The sequence below is a fragment of the Tinamus guttatus genome, unplaced genomic scaffold (assembly GCF_059628265.1).
Source record: "Tinamus guttatus ecotype Peru unplaced genomic scaffold, ASM5962826v1 Tinamus_guttatus_pri_ptg000208l, whole genome shotgun sequence".
Lineage (NCBI taxonomy): Eukaryota > Metazoa > Chordata > Aves > Tinamiformes > Tinamidae > Tinamus > Tinamus guttatus.
In genome coordinates, this window is record NW_028288742.1 from 6,206,704 (window position 1) to 6,229,871 (window position 23,168).

At 51.1% G+C, this 23,168-nt stretch overlaps 1 protein-coding gene across 9 annotated transcripts; it reads left to right on the forward strand.

Annotated features, from left to right (window-relative positions):
• The first annotated feature begins 47 nt into the window (after positions 1-47).
• Positions 48-22,806, forward strand: VEGFA (vascular endothelial growth factor A). Of its 9 annotated transcripts, XM_088524228.1 has the most exons (9): positions 48-183; positions 6,407-6,458; positions 11,439-11,635; positions 13,429-13,505; positions 13,909-13,941; positions 14,109-14,255; positions 16,500-16,571; positions 17,734-17,865; positions 20,183-22,806. In XM_088524228.1, exons 1-9 carry the CDS (start codon positions 118-120, stop codon positions 20,202-20,204), a joined length of 798 nt encoding a protein of 265 aa, XP_088380354.1. In that variant the 5' UTR covers positions 48-117; the 3' UTR covers positions 20,205-22,806. The 9 variants fall into 9 exon arrangements, with proteins under 9 accessions (XP_088380354.1, XP_088380356.1, XP_088380355.1 ...); XM_088524230.1 differs by lacking the exon at positions 17,734-17,865; XM_088524229.1 differs by lacking the exon at positions 16,500-16,571.
• The last annotated feature ends 362 nt before the right edge of the window (positions 22,807-23,168 follow it).

The following is a 23,168-nucleotide window of genomic DNA, read 5'->3' on the forward strand; positions in this document are numbered from 1 at the left end:
CAGGAGGCGGCGGCGGGCACGGAGGCGGCGCGGGCGAGAGCGCGGCGGGGCGGCGGCGGCGGGGCGGCGGCGAGGCGGAGCGCGGCGGGCCCCGCTCCGCGGCGTGCGCCGGCAACCATGAACTTTCTGCTCACTTGGATCCACTGGGGGCTGGCGGCGCTGCTCTATCTGCACAGCGCGGAGGTAAGCGGCGCGGCGCGGCGGCTTTTGTGCCGGGGGGCAGGAGGGGCGGCGGGCGAGGGAAAAAGAAAGACTTTTTTTCCCCTCCATTTCTTTCTCCCTCCTTTTCATTTTATTTTTTTTTTCGCGCCCCCCGTCCCCCACCTGCTTGGTGTGGTGCCCCTTTGCTGCCCATTGTGCTGGCACGGGGGAGCGCGGGTGTGTGCAGGTATATATATATATATATGCATATATGCGTCTGTGGCTATATATATAGTATGTATATTCACAGACACACGTATACAGCGTGCTGACGGGGGCAGAAGTGCTCCCTGCAGCGCCTCACAGCCCCCCCGCGAGGAGCCGCGTGGGCCGTGCGCGCCCCTCATGCTCCCGGCGTGGGGCTCCCGTGCGGGGTCCCGCCGGGCCGGGACCGGGACCGGGACCGGAGCCGGGACCGGGCCGGGGCGAGAGCCGGGGCGCTGCGGGCGGCGCGGGGCAGGGAGGCAGCGCGCCTCGCTTCTTGCATCAGCCTCTGCCGCCGTCCTCGGGTCTCCTGACATTGCAAAAGGGTGTTTCGGCGGTATTTGCCTTGGGTCCCGGCTCGGGTTCGTGCTGCCGAGTGGAGTTCAAAATACCTAGCTGGAAAAACAAATAGAGATCAAAGAGGACAAAATGGATCCTGAATTTCTTCCAGATTGATTTTTTTTTTCAAAATGCATACCTCCTGCACCGAGATTACAAAACCCCTCATTTTTCTTTTCCTTCTTGATCACTTTTACTTTTACCTCATTGTCATTCCTGAGTGATTAGAAACCAACTCTTCCTCCTTTTTGTTTATTTTTTTTGTTTGTTTTAAAAGGGGGGAAAAAAAGCTTTTTATACAAACCTGTCCTATAAATCTTTCTGTTTCTAAAATAATCAAGAGGGCCACGTTGCCAAGAGATATTAAGGGGTTTAGTCAGAGTGTCCACGTGAAGTGGCAGTGTTTGCTAGGCGGACGTGGATTATGTTTTAAAGGCTATAACAGGTTAGTTTTCTCCTGCCATTTCTCCTCAGCACTTGGAGACAATGTTGGCTAGATCATCTCTCGGAATCATAAAAATAAATGCCGTTTGCAAACTAATCGGTTATGCACATTGATTATTCAGCATTGATGCTGGAAGGTAACTCCCCAGTTAGGAGCCATTTCGGCTGTAACCGAAGTCATGCAGGCACTGCACGCTTTGTTTCTAGCCTGTTATATCTCTACTTTCTTTAGTGACAGGCGTATGTTGGGCTGTGCTTGGTAGGAGCCACGGCTCGGCTCTCGTTATGCGCGTGTCATGAGCAGGTCTGTGCAGCCTGTGTGCCAGACCTGCTTTATGGGACAGTTGTTTCCGCTCTCGAAGAGTTTTTCACCATTACCTAAAACAGGGTTTCTTTGCCTCACAGCGCCTGAGTAAACTCCTGAGTACAATAGAATCAGTTCCCTGCCTGTCGGTTAGACGCTCTGTATCCGTGTCTAGTGGTAATACCCTTCAACCCTCCCCTTGCTCCTTCTCCCCTCCCCTTCCTGAGATGAATCTCTGGATCAGGTAGTGCCCAGGTTTGTCTGTCCTCATGAGTTGTGTATGTAAAAGCCTCATGCTGCCTCTCCCCCCAGGCAGGAGGATGGTGCTGATAGAAAAAAAAGAAAGAAAGAAAGAAAGAAAATAATGGTGGGAAAAAAGTAGAAAAAATTCAGGGGCCATAGGGGAAAATATGAGCATAAATCTATGAGAGATTACTAGATGTTCAGATAGTTGGGACATACGGGCCATATAAGTGCTCAAATAGATGGTAAGGTCTGCCCTTCAGTTCTGTCCTTATTTGTCCGTTGGCCGCCTGGGCACCACGGTGATGGGAACGTTAGAAATACCAGCGGATCTCACGTAGGCAGCTTGACGATGGCTGTGGGCATGGCAGAAAGCATGACTCTTCACGTTGGGAGTAGGGCTTTGTGCTTTGATGATAATATTTATCTGCACTGTTAATCAGACTGTCGTGCTGAATAAAACCTATCTAGCTAGCCAGGCACGTTGGAGAGAATTAAATAAAAGCCCTGGCAGAGGCTGAGTTGGGAAGGCAGGGTCCAGCGCGTGTCGGGCTGCTTTCCTACAGGTGAGAGAGGAGAGCCGCTGGAATCGCAGTGCTCCACTGGGAAAGGCACCGGGGGATGTCTTGCTATTGAGGAAGCTGTTATGGTTGCTCCCGCAGTGGGGCCAGGACAGTGCAAAGTTGTGTCATGATCTGGGCTGGGAAGCGCTTGATGCCACAGGTGGCTGCCTCCACTTGTGGCAATGGCTGCATTGCGTAGGACAGGAGGAAAGGTGGCTTCACGGTGCTGTTGCCTGAGCTGCGGTGTATGGGTGTATGGTCCTCACTGCTGTGGGGTCATGGAGGCTGGAGTGGTTGTTCTCTTCCAGGCCCCTCTTTCCTCGAGAATGAGTGATGGGCGGTCACTGCCAATCATCCTTTGTTTGAGGGTCTTGGCTGCAGCTCGGTGGCAGGTTACCCCTGAAACGGGTCTGGGTACTCTTCCCTTCCTTCTCTGAAAGGCGCTGGGACCTGACTACACCAGCTGTATTGCCATAGGGAAGAGGCAGTGATCAGACATGGAGGGAGGGAGACCGAGCCTGTGACTAGACTGCTAATGATCACACACCCACCAGGCTCGCTGCTTTTGGTATTTCGCTGTGCCAGGCCATGCTGGGAACCACCAGAACCTGCCTCCCGAGCCCTTCAGCGACGGGCCGCAGTGGGTCACCTTCCCAGGGCAGCTGTTTGTCCTTGCTCTGAGGACAGGCTCTGAGGAGAGCTCCTCGGGGAGCGGAGTAGAGGACAGCAGTACTGCCACCTCAGAGGGGCTCCCCAGCAAACCCAAATACGCCATCCTCTCCGTTCTGCTCTGTGTCAGAGGTGCCTCTGCTGGGCTGGCCGCTTGCAGGATTACCAACCGCTGCCTGAATGTACAATGGAGAAGGAGCACAGTGAACCTCCCCCCCGCCCCTTAAGTAGAAACCGCTGAGAAGAATTTCTAGCGCCTAACACGAAAAGTGCCTTAACTCCTGTCCCAGAGTCCCTCTCAAAGTGGATGGATTGTTTGTTCCAGTCCTAAACAGTTACAAAGCTCTTTTAATGAGGCTGCACAGATTAGGGGGAGGGGAAGGGAGAAAAAGAGTACTGGTGGTATTGGTGAGGGGGGTGATGGTTGTAGAGGAATGACTCGATTAACCTTTTCTCTCCCTCCAAAGAATAACTTGCTTCATACTGGAACTGAAGGAGAAGGGAAGGTACAGACACACAGACAGGGTGAGGCCGTTCATTCGTTAGGGAGAGTTTTGCCCTGCTTCAGCAGGTGCATTTGCTTTGGCCTCCAAATGGCACAAAAAGAAGCTTCCCCTTGTTTAGCCCATTCCCAGCATTATTTACCCGTCTTATGAGCTCCTGGGTTACTTCCACAACTCTGGGAAATGTTGAAAATCTATTGGAAAGAAGTTGTGTTACAGAACTGTTGAGTAATTCCAAAAGCCAGCAGAGGAGAAGGTAACCTTCAGGCTTCCACTGAAGGGCCTGCTGAGTCTGCCTGTCCCTCGGAAAGCTTTTGGTTTCACGTTGTCCTGTATGATCTGTAGCACCTTGGTCTAAAGTGAGGCAAAATCTCCCACCCCATCTACTGTTCTGCTGAGCAGGCTTTGAGGGCACCGGCTGCAGGTAAAGGCATTGCCAAAAGGCCAGTGAAGTTTTTCAATGTAGTAGGTGAACACAATCTTACTGGTAGTTCTGGGTTTCTAGAGAGAACTCCCCTCGGGTGCTCAGAAACGGCGTGCAGCGGTCAGTCGTGGGGGACTCAGCACCCTTGCTCACCCACTCCAGCTCAGCTCTGTACCGAACTCCGTTCCCTTCCTCTAGGGGTGGAATGGGTATAGGTGAGCTCTGAGAAAGGCTTCAGGATCTTGTTCCATGTACATTGGGGCAGGGAGAGGTGCTGGCCAGGTGGCAGGTGTGGAAGTGTGTGGCTCACATCTGCGTTCTGATACCTGCCTCCCCTGTGCGGGGAGGCAAGGGCCTTGGCAGCAGAAGGCTGGGCAGCCTCACATGGAGAATGGCCAGAGTACCCTGGAAATCTCTCTGAGCTGATTTTGCGCAGTCCATCACGGTCGCTCAGTGTGTGAAGCTCAAATCCCTCTGCGGAAGGCCTTGGGGACATTGGGGCTTGCACAGGATTATTTGTCTAGTAATTCTCTTCCCTTGCTATGACACAAATTGGGGCTTTTCTGACCTGGCGCAGTTTTCTTTTGACTCATAGATCTTGGGACACTGAATGGCTTTGCAATCTAAGCTGTCTCCATTTTGTTTGTGCTGTTTCAGTGATCTTCACCGCACTTCAGGAACAAAACTATTCCTCAGAACCTGCTTTTTAAGCTGTTATCACATTGCCTTAGCCCTGTGGTTGGGCACAGGGCCCTTCCTCCTTAGAGAAGAAAGAGCTCCATGCATGGAGTGGCTCAAGCCTGGTCAGGTGTGTTATGGCCAGGTAGTGAAGGACTCAGCCAAACGGAGAAGAAAGGAGCTAAGTCAGGAGAGCCTTAGACAAAGGGAAGCACTCCTGGACACAAAGGAATGGTTGGGAGAAGGGCTCCTGGGCCTTGGGCAACTCTCTTTTTGCTTCCTTTTAAAAGCAGACACTTTTTAAAAAGTGCTTGCGAGATGGTACTGGCCCTGTGTGCAGGGCTGCGTAGAAGGCTATAGGTAGAATATTCCTATTGTGAGCTTGGGGTGGACTTTGCCTGCCTAATTCAGTTGTGTTTCTGACTGGAGTTACAACTGTGAGATCAGGAGCTTTTTCTGAGCCTAAATACAGTGCCTTGCTGATAAAACAATATGTTGTGTGCATGTTTCGCGCCTATTTTTAGACTTCTGCTGAAATGCAGCCGTGTCTGGTGTGTGTGGTGTCACTCAGGTGGCAATATACATTGCACAAGTGAAGAGAGTGGGGCACTATCTGGTTTTGGTTCAGATCTGAACAGCAGGGGGAAACCTGACTTGCCTGGAAAGTTAAGTGAGAGCTAGAACCCTCATGCAGAGCAGGACTGGAGTTGTTGTTACATCTGGAGTTGGAAAGACTTGCTCTGTAGTAAAGCGTTCTGACATTTCTCCATCCTGGTCTGGGAGTGGGTTACCTGTTTCCAGTTCTACTTGCTTCAGCTGCTTGCAAGTGTCCCCAGGACAGCGGGGATGAACGCAGAGCTCACCTCTGTGGGCTTGGGGCCTTTTTTTAGTGCTCAAAAAGTAGGTGGGTGCCCTTGGAAAGGTCTGCACCATGGAGTGACTGTGGACTGGGCCCTTTACACGCGCAGCCCCGTCCATGCCAAGGGGACAGGAGGGAAACCAGGCACCATTCCATGGATTTACCAGCCAAAAAAAAAAAAAAAAAAAGTAGTGCAGTAGCAGTTAACTGCTCTGACGCGGGGCCAGATATCGACACCTCGGCGGCCACCATGGCTCAGCGCAGACATGTGTGACATTGAGAGAGGAGCAATGCCCTTTCGAGCCTGACAGCCGGCCTCCCCCCAGCCCTCCCCGCTCTCGCGGCTGGATTCACCTCCGTGGTGGGGAGAAGGAGGCTGCGGGGGGAAGCAAAGCGGCTGGCTGCTTTAAAGGCAGCACGGGGCCTGCCGCCCGCCTGGGTCACCCAGCGAGGCAGGCCCCTTTTGGAAATACCTTCCACGAGCTCGCCTTGGAGTGTGAACGCGGGCAAATCTCCTGGCATATTTGTCATGTCAGCGTGAGAAGGTCACCAATGTTATTTTTCTCTCCAGTCCCCGTCCCCCCCCGCCCCGCCAGCCCCGAACTGCTCTCTCGTTTTTGACCTCAGTCGTTGAAAATTGACTTTGCAGGGGACATGTTTCGCTCTCCTTGGGTTGGGCTGCCCTCACCCTGTGGGGTGCAGGAGTGGGGGGGCACTGCAGGGTGTCGCCATGCCACCCCCAGACACGCTTCTACGCTTGCTCCGGCTGCAGCACAATTTTTATTTCGGCTCCTGCATGGAGAGAAGGGGAAGACAAAAGGTCTCTCTGTGCCTGGCTGGGCCAGGGAGGGGGGAAGGCTTCACCCTGGGGGGTGTGGGGGAGACCTGCTGGGGCCGGGGCGGGGGGGGGGCAAAGGTGCCCCCAGGGAGCAGGCGGCGTCTCCGCGTTTTGACGATTTTCTGTTATCTTTGCAGTTGTCGAAGGCTGCTCCTGCCCTGGGGGATGGGGAGCGGAAACCCAATGAAGGTAAGTGCTGGGGGGGCCGGGGGGCGGCCGCGGGGCTCGGTGGGTAGGGGGGCAGCCCCAGCCGCTGCCGGGAGCCACCGCCACCCCGTCTCGGGCGGCGGCGCGGGGGGCGCCGCCATGGAGCCCTTCATGGCGGCGGCGTCGCCCCCACTGCCGCGCCGCCGTGGGGCCGGGCGCCGCCGCCGTGGGGCCGGCCCAGCCCGCCGCGCCTTTCCCACAACTCAGCAAAGCTGCGTGCGTGCGTCCGCGCACGCACACGCTCCGCCACGCGTGTGCGCCCTCCTATAAATCTATCTGTGAACATATATATATATGTATATGCAGGGGCACACAAAGAGCCGTGTAGCTGCGAACAGTTTCCTAGGGATTTGCCACAGTGCCGTGAGGAACGAATTTGTCACTGCTGCAGCTCGCCTCGCTTCCCCCCCCGCCCCGACACCCGGCTCGAGCTGCGGACAGGGCTGATCCCCGAACAAAGGGTGAAGCGGTGCCTCGACCCCTCTGGGACTGCCGGGGCTCGGGGGAGGGAAAAAGAGAAAGAAAGGGAAAAAAGAGTGAAAAAATAAAAAAGGAGAAGCAGCTCCAGCAGGCTAGGCTGATGTGCCAGCATCGGCCCTCCCGACAGTCCCCCCCAGCAGGCCAGGACGCTCTTGCTAAGCGCCCTTTTACCCGAGCTCAAGCCAGCGGCCCCAGCGGGCTCTGAGCGGCCTATGCAGCTCTCTGTCCCAGCACGGTGGCAGTATCGCAACTGCACCTCTGCAGCTCTTGCCATTTGTGCATGTCCGGTTGCCCAAGGACCCGGCTGTGGCAGTGCCCCAAGTGCCTGGGGGCTCTGCCCGATGATGCCCCGTGTGCTGTGGCAGCTCTGCTTTCCCTCCACGGTGCTTACTTAAGAAGAGGGGTAAAAGTACAGTGGACTTGGTAGCCATCAGGCCGAGGTGACCTTCCACTTCGTTAACCTGATCTGCCCGTGTTTCTCCCACACCTTCGCGATGGAGCAGCCCCACTCATTTACTGCCTTTGTGGGTCTCGCGGGGGACCTGGCAGATTGTGACCTCCCAAGTTATTCCAGCTGGAGGTCAGCAGAGGGCTCCAGCAGCGTGGGCCCAGATTGGCCTTTTTTTCTTATTTTTTTAAATCTTTTTTTTTTACACTCTATTCTCTCTTTTCAATTTCTGTAACTTTATTGGTATGCCGGGCTGCCTTTGTGTTGCCAGAGGTTTGTGGATGGCTGCGCTGGTGATAGGTGTCCATTTTGCATGGGCATCCATTTGTGATTTGCTGGCGGGCTGCCGTGTGTTGCGCTTGACCCTTGCTCCTGCTGAAGTCAACAGAGGAAGGTTCAGTGACTCCAGAGGGATCAAGATAGAGCCTGCTGTGAGGCTTATTTTGGTAACCAATCCCTCTGCTGTTGGTATAAATGAGGTAGTATACTCATCTGTGCCATTTTTTTGTGGCCAACCACCCTCCTGGGGACAGGAACGGTTGAACAGAATGTAATTCCCTGTCATGAGAAGGCTGCTGGGACGGGGGGAGATGTGAGTGGTGGGACTTAAGTGCTCTTGCCTTGGTGCTATTCCTGGTTCTGCAATGCGAATACATCTGTGAGCTAGAAATCAGGACTCTTGGCATTACTTGGCTGTACTTCTGGCCTGCTGTGTGACCTTGGGGAGTCTCTCTCTGTGCCTCAGTTTCTACTCTGTGGAGAGGGGACATTGACATGCCCCTTTTCAACAAGGACAATTCTGCAGCTCCCTCTACTAAAGCTCTTATGGATTTGGGGGTTTGCTAAGGGGTGATCTTTTGTTCTTTGGCCGGTTTGTTCTTGCTCGGAGATGTCACGCACTGATGGATTTTCGTTTGGGAGGGACTTCCTCGGCTTGGAGGCCGCAATTTTAGCTTGAGCCCCTACCCTTTTGCACTGAGAGAGCTTTCCACATGTTTTGTGGCATGGGAAGTTGTAGAGGAGTCAGACAAACACTCTTTGTTTGCTTCACGAGAAAAGATTTTCTGGTATAAATAAAGGAAACCACCAGCACTTGTGGCTGCACTCTTTATTTTTAAAAGAACAGTGTGTCTGTATTGCTGCTAAGCCATTGACGGGGAGGGAGGCAGAAAGATCACAGACTTGCTCCTTTTCTAGTCTAGCTTGTTTCCACTCGACTGTTCCAAATTTGGACTAGGTCCTGTCTGCTGCGGGTATGCCTGCCCTGAAGAGTTAATGTGGGTCCTGGCTGGGTTTTAACCTTACTTCCCCTTCCATTCACAAAGAAGAGCCTCTGGTTCAAATCTGGAGGTGTTTTACAGGTGAGGGGCGTGGGTTAAACGTGGGATTAAGTTTTAACAGGGGCTGAGGCCACGCAGGGAGGGAGCAGGCCAAGTGGTGCTAGTCCTTCAATGACCTTCCCGTATTTCTCTGTGAGAGACAGGCATGTTCTTCCGTCCCCGACACGACCAATGGAAAGGAGGCATGGGCTGAATCAGCCTGCAAAGTGTGGGATAAGACTGCAGATATCTAGGTGTAAATGTCGATACAGTAGCAGGGGCAGGGCTCTGTTGTGGGAATGACTGTGTCTCAGTCACATGCTCAGGTCTGGGTACCAATTGTGCAAATTGACTGTGAGGCCTTGACTAGTGTGTGTGGTGAATGCTCTGTGTGCAGTGAAATCAAGGCAAGGGGATTTTCATGGAGGCTGGAGGAAGAATCCCCTTTTCCTTTTCAGAGGCTGATTCAGACTTTGGAAAATCATCATACATTAAGTAAAGGCAAAAACTCCCAGATTCTTTATGGGAAGCATTTGATCCTGTCACTTCTCCCAGATCTCAAGTACAGTCATCAGGGCACAGCCACCGAAATAAAGACTCTGCAAAAGAATTGCATGTGCTATTTTGCGGTTAGTCTGTAGTCCAGGCTCACTGGTATAATCCAGCTGCTCGTGCTTGGACAGCATGATAGAACTGAATCAGTTTCACTTCAGGTTTCTCCTCAGTTTCTGCCTCTTTACGCCCCAGACTAATTCAGGGAGTAGCCTTTGATTTGCATAGGTAACAGTTGCTTTCCCTCCCACTCTCTTCCTTCCTTCCCCCTTCCATGGTTCCACGAGCATTATTTTCCAGAACTGTGCCTTTACTGCCAGAGAACCCAGATCCGTCCTGCTGGCACGATGTAAATAATCAACAGTGCTGATCCGTGGCTGTCACTGTGACTGCAGAGTTTCCCACATATTAAACTGTCCAACTTGTTGAAGCACAGACAGTGACTAAGGTCACTCTGAAAGGGAACAGGAGGAAGAAGGTAGCACAGACAAGGCAGGAGAAGAGACAGGAGGCATCCTGTGCTTAGAGGAGGAGGCAAGGGGCGAGGAACAGGGACATGCTGTCTTTTGCACTAGGAATGCCAACAAGAAGTGCATGCCTACTAGGCTGCCTTTCCCTTTCATAAGCCACTTTCTCTTTTAATAGCCGCTCGTGCTCTCTGACACTTCAGACTCCCTGGATGGCAGCTCCTCCCCTCCTGGACGCGCTCGCCCAGCTCTGTGGCACTGTCAGCTCTGCATGACCTAGAATTAACTTTCAACAATTAGCTGCGGGCTGTGAGCTCCAAGCCCAGCAGCTTTTGCATTTTTCGTGGCAAAGTAACCTTTATGCCAGTTTGTCACAAGTTCAGGGCACTCTAGAAACGCTTACCGGAGCCCATTTTTTTCCATGATGCAAGCAGTTTGTGCTTATCACACAGAGTTATCAACCTCAGTGCTATAGGACTCTGCATACTGTGCAGGTGGATCACTACAATGCCTAGCAGCACGGGGCAATCAGTATCTCTTTGTGCCTACATTTGTCATCTGCTGCATTTGAGACATCTTCCTTGCCTGCATGCTGGTAGAGCTAGGAGGCCTCACAAACTCCAGGTACTCACTGTTTGCAGAACTGTACTGGCAGCTGGATTTCGTGCGTGTGTACTTATCTATACTATCTCTCATCTCTTTAAATCTCTCCAACCCTTGACCAAGCAGCAAGATGAAGCTTTGGCAAGACACTGGGAAACATTGAGAAATCCTTGTGAAATCAGTGCAGATCGCAAGCACTTAGTGTTTGCTCCATTCAGAGGGAAGGCATGGAATAAAGGCAGATCCACCCTGTTCCCCCTCCCACACTGCCTCATTGTGGTTCGGTAGTCAACTCTGTGTGGTCTGGTGAATCTCGGGGGTGCTGTGGGCTTGCTTGGAATCTTTCCGTGGATGGCTTGATTCCTTGCTCTGGGAAACTGGTCAGTGCAGAGACAGAGCGACTTGTAACAGGTGCTGTGTTGGTTCTGAAGGTGGCACGTTGAGGTGGGTAATCTGCATGGGGAGGAGGGACAGGTGAGGGGAATGGTGAAGATGTGGATTGGTTGTTCAGAACTGTCTGGTTGTGCTCAGGAGTGCCTCTGTGCCTCTGTGGAAAGGTGGCTTCTGCCTTCTAAAACGCACTTGGTCAGCAAGTAGCTGTTTGGAAAGAGGGCGAAAGACAAACCAGTGAAGGGCCTTAATCTAGAGGCCAAGTTGTGTTCAGCAGCCTCAGGTGCTTTTTGTCTGAGCTAATATGTTTAGTGGCAGCTTGTCTGAGAGCGGGGGGGATAGCAGGAGAAGGGATCTGGGGAGGAGGCAGCTACGGGATGAGGCAGCTACGGGATGGATCGTGGTGTCAGGGAGGGTCAGTCCAAGTAGTGGGGCTATCCTGTCCATGTTTTCTCTGCCGTGAAGTAGCAGTAGGAGGAGATTTTTCTCCTCTAACTCACGTGATTTCTGTGTGTGTGTGTGTACGTATGTGTGTCTGTGTGCGTGTGTGGAGGGCAGAGACAAAGGACTTAGGCCTGCAAGAGTGTTGGTGAAGAGTATAGGGTAGATGTGTTGCAGCTGTCTTGTTCTTTTTAAGGGGTGAAGCACTGGGTGTTCATGAGCTGAATTGGCATTAACTTCTTCCCTCCATTCTTCCTTGTAGTTATCAAATTCCTGGAAGTCTACGAACGCAGCTTCTGCAGGACAATTGAGACCCTGGTGGACATTTTCCAGGAGTACCCTGATGAGGTGGAGTACATATTCAAGCCATCCTGTGTACCTCTGATGAGATGTGCAGGTTGCTGCGGCGATGAGGGCCTAGAGTGTGTCCCTGTGGATGTGTACAACGTCACGATGGAGGTGAGGGCCCACCTTGCAAGCTGGCGTGCCAGGGTGGAGGGTGCAAGTCAGCCAACATGACCTCTCCCATCTCCTAGCTTCAACTCATCCAGAGGAGAGCATCCTATCCCGGGAGGTGGAGACCTTGGAGAGTGTCAGATCAGGAGGGTTCACGTCTTAGTTCTCTCTTCATCCTTCTGCCCAGCATTATACCACACAAGGTTGAAAAATGAGCTGTTTTTCCTCCCTGTTCAAGGCTAAGAGGAGAATCTCTTTTTCAGTGACTGACCCTACTAGCAGCAAAATACAGAAGCTGGGAGCATGCAGAGGAACACTGCTGAGTGTAGAGGCATTTGTGATGTTGTTATTTCTTGAGGCCCCCACGAAGAGCCTTTGCAGGTCCTTCCTCCACCTTAGCGCAGCACTTGGTCCCACACAGCTGTTGCTCTCCAGGCAGCTGACTAGTGCAAAAGGGAAAAGCCTGTCAGTGCTCTCTCTCCCGGAGGGCATGTGAGGTCAGCCTTTACCAGCGGAGTGGGGGATTTGGGTCATTAGCTGCATTGGCACAGCAGGGTGGAAAGGGGCTCTAAGAAACATGCTGTGGCAGTGTCAAGTGTAAAAGCCTTTCTGCCTGTGGGCATCCTCCTCCTTTGTTTGGAGGCTGCTGAATTCATTTCTTGGAGGGGACAGAGACTGGCTGTGAAGGCAAAGTCTGGGTGCATTAGGAAGATGCAAACTGCCCTTAGAGAGGTTTGCCACTGCCCTTCTCTGCCAGCCTGGATCCTAGCTCAATGTTGCTGATGCTCATAATCCCTAACCTCCAAACCTCCTCCTTCTAGTTTCTCGCTCAGCCTCTTGAATGGCCCCTGTAAATGTTGTCATCACATTGTGGTATGGACAAGAGACGTGCAGGACTGCGTGATTACTAGCAAGCTGTTTTCACCTGTGACCTAAGTCATGTTTAATCTCTCTGGCAGAGAACCTGTCTGTTTGCTTCCATGGTTCCCCACACTGTTTTCCTATTTGCAGGCTCCAGTCTGGGCCAGGCCCTACTTGTGTGGTGCAGCTAAGGATGGTTTTCTTCCTACCATTCTTGGCTGAATTGTGGTTGTTGACTGTTATGCCCATGTGCCTGTAAAGGGTCAAAGGCATTTGAGTAGACCTCTGGTGCAAATGCTAAAGCTAGTGGTCCAGCCAGGTTCTGCCTTGAAAGGCTGTGGCGACACATGTAGCACCATGTGTAACTTCCAAGGTGACTTCCTTGGAGGGCTTGAGGTCTAGGCAGGTGTTTGGCTCTGCAGCGTGTGTTAAGCATAGAGCACCAGGCTTATCTGGAATGCCGAGTCACTGAGAAAGTGAGATGTCAGCCAGGACAGAGTGGTGGTTTAGGGAGACCATGCAGGATATGGAGCCTTTGCTTTGGGCTTTTGCTTTAGGCTGAAGCTTATCTCTTATCCGAGAATATGTTGGAGGATCTTGTTGCTGTATCTCTGCTACCAACCAGGCATGGTTCAGCGAGAACCCCGCTGCGGTGTAATGCCTGCTCCTGTGTCCTTCTCCAGGGCAGTCCACCCTTTCTGGCACTTTGCATGTATGAGCAAACAGAGCTTTGGCACGAGCCTGGTGCGGCTGCTTGTTTGTGATCAAAGGCCTTCCCTGCCTGAGAGATTGGGGTGACAAAGCCTGCTCAAACTATGCCATGCTCTTTCCAGAAGTTCGTGGGGTGCAAATGTTCTGCTCTTCAGCAGACTGTTTTGGAGCTGTGAATGTAAATAGTGAATAGGTAGTGACCCTTTTTGTTTCCTTTTTTCCAGATCATGAGAATTAAACCCCATCAGAGTCAGCACATATCGCATATGAGCTTCTTACAGCACAGTAAATGTGACTGCAGGTGAGATTGGAGCAGCATTAGTTGCACTTGCAATAAACTTATCCTGAGTCTTTTCTTTCTCCTGCCACTGGGTTGGGATTGTTGTCCAGAAGCTTCTGCACTATCCTGAACTGGTTTATAGTGGGATGGCGGAGCCTGGGAAAATAAGTCCTTTCCAGGTGAGGACCCTCTATCTCTAGATATTGTGGGTGGGCAGTGCTAGCCTACAACCTGGGAACTGTTGGCACTGCCTGCCAGGAAGGTGAAATGGGAGAACAGACACTTTGAGAAGGATCACTTAACCTGTGCCATGGGCATCCTGCAATGGCAGCCGGGCATGGACTTGTGGGAACCGGGGATAATGCTGGAAGTGTGTTTGGTAAGCTCCCTTCTAATAAGGCTCTTGTTTTATTTTTCCCCACAGACCAAAGAAAGATGTCAAAAATAAACAAGAAAAGTAAGTGGCAAACCTTTCCTCCTTTCTCTTTTGGTGGTTGGTTGGTGTTTCCTCTCTCCACTGCCCCTTGCCCATTTCTTTGATTGGTTGGAGATACTCACTTCGAGACAGTGTTTTTGGAGATGGCATATGTTAGTGCATGGGGCGACACTCTGAATCCCTTCCAGGTGGGCACAGAAACCCAGATCTGACGGTCCTTCCTTCATACCCCAGACCTGGAGCTTGCATGACCCACGACCATGGCAGTCATTCCTAATGCTTTACCCCGAGTCAGGGAAGTCCCGTCGTGTGTGTCCTACCAGAATGGATTCAAGGTGCAGCCCCCACTCTCCCTTCCCTCTTCCTGGGGTGTTTCTGGTTACTGCATATCGCTGCCTTTCTTTATTAATTTTTTCTTGCTGCTTGAGTGAGAACTTGCTGGCTTCTGTCACAGCAGCTTGGGTAGGAACTCTGCTGGCTACAGGGAAAGGTGGCAGTAGAGGCCTGGTGGAGGCAGGGCTGATGCCATGCACGGTGTGACACTGCTGTTGGCTGGGCAGGGGGCCTGGGAGGGCAGAAAAGAAAGCGGATGTCCTGACGAGGTCTTGGTGGAGGCTTTTGTGAGAGTTTTTTCAAGCCGATGGATTTGCTTTGGTGACCTGAAGGAGGTTAAGGACAACCTTCCCTCTCCTTCCTCCTCAAAATAAAAAGGTTGTGAAAAGTAGAAAAGTAAGCTCTCGTCCTGCAGTAGTTGCAGGAACGATCACAAAACGTGGAACAACATCGAAAAAAGAGTGACCTCCCTGGGCGAGGGGGTCAACTGGACTGCGCATGGCTGGGATAGCGGCTCTGCCATTTAGAGGTGCGGAATTGGAGAGAAAAGGGGTGAATATTGGCTGAAGCAGACAGAGAGAGCAAGTGGGAGAGTGAGAGACACCTTCTTTCACCCCTCTCCTGGTGGTTGTGTATTTCTAGCTGCCTTCCAGCCTCTCCTCCTCCCCCTGGAAATCTGCTCGTGGTTGCAGTGGGCTGCGTGCAGCCATGGCTCCTCTCTGTGCGGGGCCGTGCCGGGGCCAGTCGGTCTGTGTGGCTCTGTGTTTTGAAGGTGTGCAAGAGCTGGGTCTGTGTGAACTCTGGTGAGGATGGGGTGTGGGTGAAGCAGCCAACCCTGATCGTGTGGCACTTCCCTCTCCTCTTCTAACAGCACCTTGCCTGCTCTCTGCTGGCTCTGCACGCCCTGGGAAGGAGGGGAAGGGGTGGGAGTGACTGGTGTGCTTTGATTTGTGCTGGATTGAAAGCCCTCTTGCATCGGTGCCCCTCTCCTCCGCTCAGGTTGGTTCCCCCACTCACGGCTACCCGGTAGCTCCTGCAGCTAGGGCCAGAGGCTGAGAGGGAGCCAATGCTCAGACACTTGTTCCAGTGAAAAGACTTGGACAGGGCCTAAGCAGCACCCCTAAGGTGCTTTCCTTTCTGTCCCCTTATGTCTACAACCCCTTCTATAGGTGGGCTGTGCCAGGGAAGGAGTGAGGCGGAGCGGGGAAGGAGGCAGTCTCTGCTGAGCTGCTAGTGCTGGGGCTCACTTGTCTGCCAGGCTCTCACCAGACGTAGAGATCAGGGCAACCTACAGGCCTGCATGTCCCAGCCCTTGCTCAGGAAGCAGGAGCAGTTGGTGACTTTCTTAAGCAGCGCGTCAGTGCCTCGACTCCGTTCGCTCCACTCATGTCAAGGGTACGGGTTGGAGAGGAATGGAGCGAAGATCTGGTTAGCATCCTCTGGGTGCCAGAACGGGGTCGGGCCTCCCTCTTTCTCCTGGGGGGGATCAGGAGGGAGGATGCTAGAGGTGGTAGCTAGAGGACAGTGAGATCTCCTGGGGTCCTGTGAGCCCCGGGAAGGAGGTGGGTGGGCGAGCAGAGTGGTCAGGCTAGATAGCCCCTTGCATAGCAGCATCATGTAGAGCAGGGCTCCCCCAGGGTCCCTTCACTCCCATCCCAAGGCAGGAGTGATGCCAGTGCCCCTCGGAACCAGGCTGCCCCCTCCTCAGGCTGGTGCTGGGCACTGCTGTGGCCCTCAGCATCTTCTCTTCCCCCATGGCAGGAGGAGTGGGAGAGCCCCTCTGCTCAGGGTGTCTCCTGTCAAGCGGTGTGTGTCTGAGCTTGCCGCCTGAGCCAGCTGCCTGCCCTCCCTGTGCGTGCGTGATGCTTTCCCGAGGCTTTCTGTCCCCTCACCCCTCTCCGGAGGGAGCGGGCACCCCTGCGTGCCAGCCAGCTGCAGATGTGCCTTGGCTGAGGCGGCTGCCATCGCCCCCCGTGAGGCGGCCGCTGCGCACGCCGCGGCGCCGGCGCTGGCTCGGCTGCGGGCGGCTCCAGCGCGGGGCGTTGTGTGCGAGCGGGAGACCCGAGCTGCTTCGGCCTGCCCGCCGCGCCCGCCTCGTGGGCTTCCCCCTCCTGGCAAGGCACGTGGCTGTATTTTTTTTCTCTTCTTCCTTGCGTTTTTCTTCCATTTTCTCTCTTTCTCTCCCTTTCTTTCCTTCCTTCTCTCTCTCTTTTTCTGTTTTTTTTTTTTTGTTGTTTTTCTTCCAGAAAATCAAAGCGAGGAAAGGGGAAGGGTCAAAAGAGAAAGCGCAAGAAAGGCCGGTACAAACCACCCAGCTTGTACGTTTGTCCTCTGCTCGTAGACTCTCTTCCCTCCCTCTCCCCAAACCAATCCGCCTGCTTGCTGCTCACTTGAAATCTCACCCTTGTCTCCTCAGTCACTGGTGGGCTGCAGATCCTGCAGGGGCAGCGCTTGTGGTGGCACAGCTCTGGCACTAAGGGATGCTCAGGGAAGGTGGCTCTAGCTTGCTTGGCTCGCTCTAATCGTCAGTGGTGACCACTTCCCCGGGGTGTAGGAGCACGGGTGGGCAAGCGAGTGCTCTGCACCTCTTTTCCACTCGTTCCATTTTCAGCTCTGTCCTACACTTCCCCCACGCTGGTCTTGTGCCCTGGTTGCTGTGATGACTGGCGACAGACAGTCTGGTGTCTGCCGTGCATGTGTGTGCGTGTGCGTGCGCACGTGTGCGTGCGTGTCTGGTGGAAACACAAGTGGAGAGGAGAGGTGGGATGGTGGGAGCCTGGAGAGGGGTGTTGGGAGATGGTGGGGCGTCCTCTCTCGCTCTTTCTCTCTCTCGGCTGGACTTGGTGGCTTCTCTCTCTCTCTCTCTCTCGCTCTGTCTCTGTCTTTCTCGCTCCGTCTCTCTCATGGTAGTTCACAGAATTCTGCATTGCAAATTCCTGGCCTTTCCATAGGAAACTCCTAGGTGGCAAGGTGGGGATGAGGGGCACAGGAAGAATGGCAGTGCAGACTGCGAGGGTAAGCACATGATGCTGGAGCCCAGCTGCCTTCCAGGGGAGGAGAGCCCCTGTGTATTTAACTCTTTTAGCCGCTGGCCTCTTTCTACTCGAATAGCTCACTTCAGAGAATGCCTTTCATTGATAGATCAATAGCCAGTTGGGACCTCTCACCTTCCCATCCTTGCTTCCCCTTTCCTCCTCCTTTTGGCCTGTGCCGACTAGATCCAATGCAGCATTTGTGAATACTGTGCAGAGAGCCTGTTTTCTTTCTATTTACGCTAATGCAAGGGGTTGCTGTCCTGAAGAGGTCCTGGGACTGCCACGGTGCTGCTGGAAAGCCCATCAGCCTGTGACACTCCAGTGGGCAGCATGGGGGCTGCGGGAGGGGGCAAGGGGATTGCTTTGATGTTTAGGGTGTTGCATGTGTATTTTCTTTCTGCTGAAGCGCTGTAGCTTAGACATCTTTCCTTTTGCCTTTTTGCAGTCACTGTGAGCCTTGCTCAGAAAGGAGAAAGCACTTGTTTGTACAAGATCCCCAGACCTGTAAATGTTCCTGCAAATTCACAGACTCACGTTGCAAGTCGAGGCAGCTTGAGTTAAACGAGCGCACTTGCAGGTTTGTGTCCTGAAGGATGAAAGAGAAACACACAAAGAGAAAGAGAAAGAGAGAGAGAAAGAGAAAGTGGGGGGAGAGCTTGCTTCTTGCTGACTTCTGGCACCAGTGCTCTGTAATCACTTCTTTCCTCTGTCCTACTTGGGCCAGAGGGCAGAGGGATTAACTGAGATGAGGACAGTTTCCCTGTGTCAAATGATGGCTGTGCGTTTCTGATGTGCTGTCAGGACTTGGATGGGGATGGCTCCCACGGACAGAGCGTTTGTATCTAAGATATCCTTTCCCCTAGGACATGATGACAGAGTTCATATCGACACGGTAGCCAGGGGAAGGGTCTGTAGCCCTCTGTACATTGCTTATATGCAGCTCTGAGGGTGCTGTTGGACAAGGCCAAATTCTTGCTAGCTGACTAGGATTTGAGCATCCCTGTCTTTCAAGCCTCTCTTTATGCAGCTTGTGGGCACTCTGCTGCTTGCAGAGTGAGGGAAGCCAAGCCAGGAGCCTACTGCAAGGCTGTCCTCAGGTTCTCCTTTGCCTGCTAAAGCCAGGGAGAGGATCCTGTCCTCTTGCACTGCGCTTTAAGTTCCCTGCATGCCTCGGCCAGAGTTGTGGTTTGAAGGGCTGTAATATGGGATGCAGTGGGATTCAGACCGTCTGTAGATGGAGGCAGGCAGAGGTCTCTGTTTCAGTTGTGGGGGAGATGCAAAGACACTGTGTCTGTTCAGAGATCCGTGCTATGCATGTGTTGTCTGAGTGCTACCTGTCACGCCATTTAAAGCATGGACATGAGCAGGAACTGAGATTCCTGGTTGACACCTGGGTGCTTTGGTGAACTCCGTAGGGTCTTTTGACTCACACCAGCTATATGTGCATCCCTAACGTGTGATCATCCTACCTATCCATAGAGAGATGCACAGGGATGGATTGCTAACGAGTCTTTGGCTGTGACTCTGAGGTTGGGCCCCATTCACAGATATCTAGGAACTTCTTCTTGTCAAGGGAATATTGCAGTGTCAGTGGTTGAGTGAGAAAAGGGAGAGAGATCCAGGGCCTACTTTGGCTACATCCTGAACGAAGAGGCATCCATTTGCCTGCCTGGATTTGGCTGGGTGACTAAGACTTCTGCAATTAGCAGGTACTTCCGTTCGGTGCTACGGTGCCTTGCCCAAAACCCAGCGAGGCCTCTGGCACTGCCAGAGCTTTGAAAACTGCTCTGCATACAGAGGGATTTTCTAAGGTGCTGTAACTTGAGTGGGAAAGTAAATTGGAGAGGCCAGAATAGAGCAGCTTCCAAGTTTATAATTCTCTCAGCAATCATAGTTCCTGAAGAGTGAGACCAAACTTAACCTTGACATTTTTCCCCTGCTCCTGTACCCTGTTCCTACAATATCTGGAAATTATCTCTGCAGAGTGTGAAACATGAGAAATACTCTCAAATTGAAAAGAAAAAAAAAAAAAGACAACACCTCAAAGTAGTAATGGTGCCTCAAGTATTTTACTAGTTTCTCTTGCCAGTCTCTCCCTCTGGTGGGATGGTGGGCACTATAGGAGGTTTCCAAAGCTGCTATGTTGGCCCAAAGGATAGGAAGGAGTCATAGGAGCAGGTAACTTACCTGTTTCTGGTTATAAATTTGGTTAAGCTGAAGATCCTCCTGCTCCTTTTCCTTGTAGAGTTTGAATTGGGCCCTACAGGGAAGGGCAAGTTCTCATTTCTCCTGCTGCTTCTGTGAGCTGCTGCTGCTGCTGTTCTTTGGCGCTAATCCCTGCTCTTGGCAGCCAGTGTAATGAGAGGCACTTTCTTTTCACACTCTTGCCTGCATGAGACTTTGTTGTCTGCACTGCTTCCAACCCAAACAGGGGACTAGATGAAGAGCTGAGGGAGTGTGCCTTTCTGCATGCACTGCTTAGCCTTGTTTTTCTGTGTGTGTACGTGCGTGTGTATGTGTGTGTGTGCATCTGTCTGTGATGTGAGAGGGTGCATAAAGACACTCAGCACAGTTGGTATGTGGGGAAGGTGGTGATTCCTGCTTCTAAATTTACCCTGTACCAGTATCTCCCAGTCTGGGTGGATTTGGGGGAGTAGAATTCATCTAGCCATGGGTTAAGATTCTCAGCTGTTTTGCCCCGTCTGCACAGCACCTTACCCCACCAGTGACATCACGCCATGTCTTAACACCATGTGCTCTTAAACACATCCGTCACTTCCCTTCCTTCCCTTCCCTGTCGTATTTGCCTCCCCTTTTGCCCTCTAATCACAAACATTAACCTCTCCTCTCTCTCTTTTTTTTTTTTTTTTTCCCTCCCCTCTCCTCTCTGGCAGATGTGAAAAACCGAGACGGTGAGCAGCCGAAAAGAAGGGGGAACAGCCCTGTTTCTGGAGCCTGATTTCTCGCCTGGGCAGAAAACAAAACAAAACAAAACACTAATCCAAATGAACCCTAAAAATGAAGGATCGGTAGAGCACAGCACTTTCAGTACGGACGATGGACTCTGGAAGGAACATTCCCCAAGGCACCCGCCGCACAGAATTCACCTTTGGGTTTTGAACTGTTTTATTTTATTTTTCTTTTCATGCTGCTAAATAACAGAGCCAGGAAGACTATAGGGGTGTATTTGATGGGTTTTCCCATACATACATATATATGTGTGTATACATGCATATACATATATATATATGTATATATATTTTAACCACATCTATATATACATATATGTATATCTTAACCACAAACACACACACACACACATATATATATATTATATATATATATATACTGATTATTTTTTTAACATTGCTAATGTTATTGGTGTCTTCACTGGATAATACTCGACTGCTGTGGACACAAGCGGGCTACTTGGGGCATAAGAAACAAGCTAAGACTGGACTTAAGTAGAAGCGCTGGGTGTAAACTTCTTAACTCTAACTGACTTGTGCGGCCTCCGCTGTTTCTCTGTAGAGTGTGCTGTTCCACAAACCACCTTCTCCTTGCCTGGGACAGGGAGGAGAGGTGACCGAGAGGATGGGCAGGGAGTTCCAAAGAGAGGCATCCTAGGGTGCGATGGGTCAAAGGCCAAGGAAATGGCCATCTGCGTGATCAAGGATTCCTCCTCCCCTCTCTTCCCCCAACTTTCGCCCTTACCGTCTCATAACCTGCCTGCCTTGCTGGGACATGGGATGTCAGTGTACATTTTGCGTTGACTCTATTCACTATAGAAACTTTGCCAGAGAGACGTGCTGGTTACTTAAGGATGGTGGGCGGCTGATGCGCACTAACTTTCCATTCGAGGAAGTATCACAGGAGTCTAGATTTCCGCCCTTGGTGGCTGCAAAAGGACGCAAGGCCTACAGTGTGCTGAAGCAAGAATGGGGACCGGTGCATAGCCACACAATTGTTCAGCACTGTCTGCTTTCTTCATGCACAGAGCTGCCACTCAAGAGCATCCAAGATGCTTATGGAACATTTCTGGAAAGGGATATTAATCAAAAGTATATACACAGTTGGGGTGTGTGTGTATGTGAATGTGTGCATTTGTTTCTGTGTGTATGTATGTTTGTGTTTTTCTCTCTCTCTTATACATATATATATATATATTTACATATAAAATACATATATATGTATGCCAAGATTGAAGGGAGGGAAAAGGAAGCAATTTTTGCTGCCTACAGTTTTGCGTGCCCAGTGTGAATGACCCTTTAGAAAGTCAGATTTTTTTTCTTGACGTTCTGTAAATATCAGGCCCCCTGGGCTGGGGAATCGAATGTGAAGGCAGACGGAATCCCTACGTTATGTCTGAAAATCTTGGCTGTGTGTGTATCTGCAATATACCCTGTGGTGTATGTGAAACCCACCTTGTACACCTGCGCACACACACACACCCCTGAAAGAGTGTTTGTACATCTATGTGGATATATATAATCTAGTTCTGTGATTAAAATTATTAATAATAATAATAATAATCAAAAAGGTACTCGGTCTGTGTCAGAATGCTGCCAAACATCATCTGCAACTGAATTTTCAACGCTTGATAATGTACAACACGGAAATCTTCCAGAAAGACAAGACAAGTCTAAAAACAGACTCACAACAAGTGACTACTAACCACTAGGAGCTCCCCATCCGACCGATGGCTTTCAGAAGGAGGAAAAACACACGGGTGGGTGCTTGCATCTGCAATGTATAATACTCATGCTGCATCATGCGCAAGACAGAGGCTTCCGATGGGGGGGAGGGAAGAGAAAGTGTTTTATATACTTATTTAATATCCCTCTTTAAATTAGAAATTAAACAGATAATTTAATTAAAGAGTAGGGATTTTTCAGTATTCTTTGTTAATATTTAATTTCAACTATTTATAAGCCGTACCTCTTTTATTTCTTTTATTTCTTTTATTTCTTTTTTTTTATTTGTACTGGTTGTGTAAAGATTTTAACTTCCCTGTTGTCCCGTCCCATCTCTCCCCAATTGTTGGCAGAGTCAGTAGCATGTTATGGGCAGTTATTTAATTAATTTCTCTAACACCTACCCCTACACATTCCTATTGAGACGAGGGTTAGATATACATCTACATACTATATATATATTTGGCTATGTGTTTGTATATATATATATATATGTTTATGTATATGTGTGATTCGGATTAAATAGACGCTACGATTTTTTTATATATGTAAAAAGAAGAGACAGGAAAAATAGAAAATTCTACATCTTGAATCTCTCTCCTTTTTAATTTTAATATTTGTTATCATTTTATTTATTGGTGCTACTGTTTATCTGTAATAATTGCGGGGAAAAAAGATATTAACACTACATATTGTGTCTAGTGAATTTTTTCAAGATATTCCTTAGTACATATTTATTTTTAAACAAAGAAATTACAGATATATCTTAAAAACGACGACGACGACGACAAACACTTTTTTTGTATTAAAGAATTTAATTCTGACCTTGATTTCCTTTGCCTTCTCCTTCTGCCTTGCATCCTGGTTTTCTTCCATAGTGTAACAGACCCTCCAGCACTGCTTCTGGAGGCACAAGCAACCTGCCAGTTGGACTCCTGGATTTGGGCCCAGTGCCCGCAAAAGTATGTAGGTACCTAAAGCCCCTTTAGATCAGAGGGAGTTAGGCACCAAAATACTTTTGTGGGACTCGGCCCAAATTTCCAGCTCAGTGAGAAAAGGGTGGTCTGATGGGCATGAATAAGGGCGCAGGACTCCAGGGTTCCTTTCCAGCCCCTGATACAAAGGAATGTGGTGACCATCCCAACCCTGCCTCTGTCTTGTCAGGAGCTTCAGCCCTGTCGTGCTG